We start from the raw sequence: 6,000 nt of genomic DNA, 5'->3' as shown, positions 1-6,000 counted from the left end.
TTTTCAACGCGTCAAAATCATCTTGCATGTGACACGATTGGCGAGTTTGTCGCGTTAAAAATGAAATTCAACGCGACAAAAATCCGAAATCATCGCGTCAAAATATTTTTAACGCGTCAAAATCATGTAGCATGTGACACGATTGGCGAGTTTGTCGCGTTAAAAATGAAATTCAACGCGACAAAAAACCCGAAATCAACGCGACAAAAATCCGAAATCATCGCGTCAAAATATTTTCAACGCGTCAAAATCATGTAGCATGTGACACGATTGGCGAGTTTGTCGCGTTAAAAATGAAATTCGACGCGACAAAAATCCGAAATCATCGCGTCAAAATATTTTCAACGCGTCAAAATCATCTTGCATGTGACACGATTGGCGAGTTTGTCTCGTTAAAAATGAAATTCAACGCGACAAAAAACCCGAAATCAACGCGTCAAAATATTTTCAACGCGTCAAAATCATCTTGCATGTGACACGATTGGCGAGTTTGTCGCGTTAAAAATGAAATTCAACGCGACAAAAATCCGAAATCATCGCGTCAAAATATTTTCAACGCGTCAAAATCATGTAGCATGTGACACGATTGGCGAGTTTGTCGCGTTAAAAATGAAATTCAACGCGACAAAAAACCCGAAATCAACGCGTCAAAATATTTTCAACGCGTCAAAATCATCTTGCATGTGACACGATTGGCGAGTTTGTCGCGTTAAAAATGAAATTCAACGCGACAAAAATCCGAAATCATCGCGTCAAAATATTTTCAACGCGTCAAAATCATGTAGCATGTGACACGATTGGCGAGTTTGTCGCGTTAAAAATGAAATTCAACGCGACAAAAAACCCGAAATCATCGCGTCAAAATATTTTCAACGCGTCAAAATCATCTTGCATGTGACACGATTGGCGAGTTTGTCGCGTTAAAAATGAAATTCAACGCGACAAAAATCCGAAATCATCGCGTCAAAATATTTTCAACGCGTCAAAATCATGTAGCATGTGACACGATTGGCGAGTTTGTCGCGTTAAAAATGAAATTCAACGCGACAAAAAACCCGAAATCATCGCGTCAAAATATTTTCAACGCGTCAAAATCATCTTGCATGTGACACGATTGGCGAGTTTGTCGCGTTAAAAATGAAATTCAACGCGACAAAAATCCGAAATCATCGCGTCAAAATATTTTCAACGCGTCAAAATCATGTAGCATGTGACACGATTGGCGAGTTTGTCGCGTTAAAAATGAAATTCAACGCGACAAAAAACCCGAAATCAACGCGACCAAAATCCGAAATCATCGCGTCAAAATATTTTCAACGCGTCAAAATCATCTTGCATGTGACACGATTGGCGAGTTTGTCGCGTTAAAAATGAAATTCAACGCGACAAAAAACCCGAAATCAACGCGACAAAAATCCGAAATCATCGCGTCAAAATATTTTCAACGCGTCAAAATCATCTTGCATGTGACACGATTGGCGAGTTTGTCGCGTTAAAAATGAAAATCAACGCGACAAAATCATGTAGCATGTGAGACGATTGGCGAGTTAACGCGTTGAAATTCATGTCGTTCGGAGCTGAACACCGGTAATTCACCGATCCCTATTTTATAAGCAACCACGGGCTACGGTTCATAATTCAGAGCGTTTCCGAACACACTGCTTTTTAAATCCAAGAAAAAAAAAATCCCAGCAACCAACCGAAGATTGCACAGTGCATAATCATAGGTTCAGTTGTAACTTTATGGTTTTCTATCACTGAAGAAGAGCCCTTAAAAGTATGTAGGCATTGAAAACTACGCCTGGTCTTGCTTTTAGCCAACCAGGCATCGCAAATCGTTTGGAATAGCGATATTAACATGGCGGATTTCAGGAGGCGTATTGCCAAATAAATTCTATTATGAGACCTCAGAAAAGTTAATTACTTTATTTAATCACTGAAAATGAGGTAAATTTGGTTGTAAGAATCGCCGAATTAAAAATTATTATTTTAACAATTATAATTGAACGTTAACATTCGTGTGAGTTGAGCTCTATAATCTAAGCCTTGGCGTCAACTGCACTATAGAAGCCCGTTCAATCGGCCAATAAATGAGACCTTTGGATTATCGGCGGGAAGTTCGAATGATGGCAAAAGTAACATTTAAGTTCTATGGGAGGAGGTAGCTTTTTGGCCATATCCTCTGTCCTATTGATCCAATTGACCTGAAATTTTAATAAGACGTGTGGTTCGATGTGTTTTATTAATTTAAAAAGGATTCAAGATTTCAGAGTAGTAGGCAGATTTTTTTTTTTTTAATAAATTATTAAACATATTGCTTAAGCATGACACTAAAAATCTTATAATTAAACAAAATTATAGTCCCTAAAGCCTAAAACACGCCTATTTTGGAAAGGTTCAGAAGAGCCCTTGTGTTTCAACGCGACAAAAAACAGAAATCAACGCGACAAAAAACCGATATCATCGCGTCAAAATATTTTTAACGCGTCAAAATCATGTAGCATGTGACACGATTGGCGAGTTTGTCGCGTTAAAAATGAAATTCAACGCGACAAAAAACCCGAAATCAACGCGACAAAAACCCGAAATCAACGCGTCAAAATATTTTCAACGCGTCAAAATCATCTTGCATGTGACACGATTGGCGAGTTTGTCGCGTTAAAAATGAAATTCAACGCGACAAAAAACCCGAAATCAACGCGTCAAAATATTTTCAACGCGTCAAAATCATCTTGCATGTGACACGATTGGCGAGTTTGTCGCGTTAAAAATGAAATTCAACGCGACAAAAATCCGAAATCATCGCGTCAAAATATTTTCAACGCGTCAAAATCATGTAGCATGTGACACGATTGGCGAGTTTGTCGCGTTAAAAATGAAATTCAACGCGACAAAAAACCCGAAATCAACGCGACAAAAATCCGAAATCATCGCGTCAAAATATTTTCAACGCGTCAAAATCATGTAGCATGTGACACGATTGGCGAGTTAACGCGTTGATTTTGTGTTGCATGTGAGACGATTGGCGAGTTAACGCGTTGAAAATCATGTCGTTCGGAGCTGAACACCGGTAATTCACCGATCCCTATTTTATACGCAACCACGGGCTACGGTTCATAAATCAGAGCGTTTCCGACCACACTTCTTTTTAAATCCAAGAAAAAAAAAATCCGAACAACCAACCGAAGATTGCACAGTGCATAATCATAGGTCCAGTCGTAGGAAGAGCCCTTCGCGTAGAAATCTACGCCTGGTCTTGCTTTTAGCCAACCGCGATAATGACATGGCGGATTTCAGGAGGCGTATTGCCAAATAAATTCTTTTACGGGACCTCGGTAAACCTTATTCAATTACTGAAAATGAGGTAAATTCGGTTGTAGAATCGCCGAATTAAAAACTATTATTTTAACAATTGTGTGTCAGTTCAGCTGTAAGCCTTTGCCAACTTATTTATGGATGCGCGTGCAGCTTGAGTCGTGGATCGCGTGATCGAGCGGGCTGTGCTCCAAAAAAGAACCTTTAGTCTTAATAATCATTTCGATTTAATAAACAGTTGTAATAGATCAGTGATCGTCTTTTTTTGAATAAAAAACTAGTTCAAGTAATAAAATTAAGTGGCATAAATGAATCCGTAAACCTGCCTCCTCTCCAAGGAGATTCGGAATGGGAAATTATAAGAAAACAAAACCAAGACGACATAGCAGACGACTCAGTGGTCACGTTTTTGGAAACAAAGGTATGTATGCTCACCCCCCCTTAGTTCTGGAATGTTCGCGACTCTCGCGAGTGAGGACTGAGGTTGTTTTTGGCGGCAAAAATACTAACGCGATTGTTCTTTAAAGACTGCCAGAGTTTTACAACAAAGGAAGTAGTCTTTCTGATGGAAGTTAGTACTGTAGCCGAAAGAGCGTTAAATGCTCTGAATAATGCTAGACAGCATGTGGGGAACTCATCAGAAGCAACCTCTAATTGTTCAACAACTTCGCAATCTCAGCAACTAACTTCGCAATCTCAGCAACTATCAGCTCTTCAGATATCCAACATGTTTAGAGATGAGCTTGATCGTTCTCGTACCACTAATATTGTGAGGCCACGTAATACTCCCCCAAAATGCTTAAATGTCGCAGTAACTTGTTTAGACAAACCAAGGAACAATTTAATTGGCCTGAAGATGAAGGAACTCGCTAAACGTGGAATAGGTAATTTATCACATTTTCACCTCTTTTTTAATTGGCTGGTATAAAGAAATAGTGTAGTTTCCATTGAGGGGACTAAACAAAAGGGGTATTTAACTAATTAACATAGCTAGTCTCCATTCACTTGTCTGTTAATGTCAATGTTAAATTTAGGCTCCAAAAGGGGTAACTAGTGAAATCCTTAAGAACTATGGGGAGCGAACAATTAGAAAAGGTAGTGGATATGTCTGAAGTCATACAGCCCTAACTAAGTGTAATATTTGTGAGTGGAATACTGTTTCACTTCCAGTCATTGAATGCCACCAAAATTAAATAGAATGATACTAAATTGAAAAGTGTGATGTTCCAAGCTCGCTAATGTTAGCTCCCTATATTATTATTAAAATCCCTAAAATGGGACCGAAGGTGAAAATGTATCAGCAGGGTTTGAAAAAAGCACGTAAATTTTCCATTAATTTTGGAAGTGGAGTTGGCAGTCATATTTGACCGATAGTTTGAGTGCTTGCTGAAAATGTTACAATTTAAAAAAAAAGGCTTAATTAGAATACCCTTTTTAAAGGAAGGGTGAAAAGGAAAATCCTGCGATTTTTTTTGCCGATTCTTCTACTAATTATAAGTCCAATGTGAAACATACAGTAAATACCTCCGAATGATTTTAAAATCAAATTATTTTGAAATTTCATGGATAATTTGAAATAAGCACCTCCAACCAATCGCGTAACTCCACGCCTTTTTGTTAACAGAATTCTCGTGTCATGCTCCATTTCTCGCGCCACGATTGTCGCATTGCGCGTAAATTTTATCGGATCTTGCGATAAAATACATCTGACACGATGAAATTTCAAACTAATTGTAATTTTAAAATCATTTCGAGACTGTATTTCTTGGAAAGTTCTCTATGCAGGTTGGTCTTATAATTAGTAGAAGAATCGATAAAAAAATCACTTCTATTTTCCATTTAATTCTCTCTTTAAATTGTTAAAAACCAACTTCTAATTCTGAAAATTGAACTTGAAAGGTCCTTTCAAGAAAGTTGGTGATCATGGAAGGTCCAAAGTTTCATTTCCTCTTAACTCAACAGAAGAGCAATTCAAAAATCAATTATTGGCGTTGTATCCAGCCCTCTCAGGAGTACCATTTCACCTTAGCAAGTCTGATATAAAACGAAATCTTATCAAACTTTCTGATAGCGATAACACGCCATATGCAATTAAAAACAACAATACTCTGAAAAGATCTTGCCTCTATATTGTTCCTGAAAGGCCACTCTCTGATTCGTCAAATGGTTTGATTTTTGTTATATACTTTACTACTGATGAAAGAAAGTAGAAGGGTGTATAATACGGGGTGGCCACTTTTCCTATATTTTTCCTATATTTAACTTAGAATCGTTTTAACCCCATTAAGGCATAAATTTTCCCTTTGATTAGCCACTGAAACCATGGGCGAGGGCAAGATTAGGGGGCCTAAAAATGCTTAGCTAACTTAAAAAAATCCTGGTGGCGCCACTGTGCTTAACATTTTGATCCCCCCCTCCTCATCCCCATAAGCTCTGTCAAGTCCCTTTAAATATTCTTTGGGTTTTCAATGTTCCTTATACAACTTTGAAATAAAGGGATGATAAGAAACAAAAATAAAGTTATTATAAGGATATTAAAATATGCATAAAAATTTTAGGATATCTAACCAAAACGTACGTTTTAATTACAATCAATTATTGAAGTCGTGATTTGAACTCGCTATATGTAACTCGGTTTTCAATGAATAACGTCTCGAAAAAGGATTTTTACGACCAATTAGTGGC

At 37.7% G+C, this 6,000-nt stretch overlaps 1 protein-coding gene across 1 annotated transcript in view; it reads left to right on the top strand.

The window, feature by feature from the left end:
• Positions 1-1,679: 1,679 nt before the first annotated feature.
• Positions 1,680-6,000, top strand: part of LOC149713629 (uncharacterized) — a 59,686-nt gene continuing 55,365 nt past the window's right edge. The window contains exons 1-4 of the mRNA XM_089844088.1: positions 1,680-2,274; positions 2,362-3,736; positions 3,843-4,199; positions 5,215-5,481. Coding sequence (XP_089700214.1) covers positions 3,664-3,736; positions 3,843-4,199; positions 5,215-5,481 — 697 coding nt within the window. The 5' untranslated portion in view covers positions 1,680-2,274; positions 2,362-3,663. The remainder of the gene's footprint in view (positions 2,275-2,361; positions 3,737-3,842; positions 4,200-5,214; positions 5,482-6,000) is intronic.

Source organism: Phalangium opilio, unplaced genomic scaffold, assembly GCF_054372755.1.
Source record: "Phalangium opilio isolate 3A_F unplaced genomic scaffold, DU_Popi_V2 ptg000009l_1, whole genome shotgun sequence".
Lineage (NCBI taxonomy): Eukaryota > Metazoa > Arthropoda > Arachnida > Opiliones > Phalangiidae > Phalangium > Phalangium opilio.
Note: the sequence above shows the minus strand (reverse complement) of the source record. Positions and strands in the feature narration are given on the sequence as shown.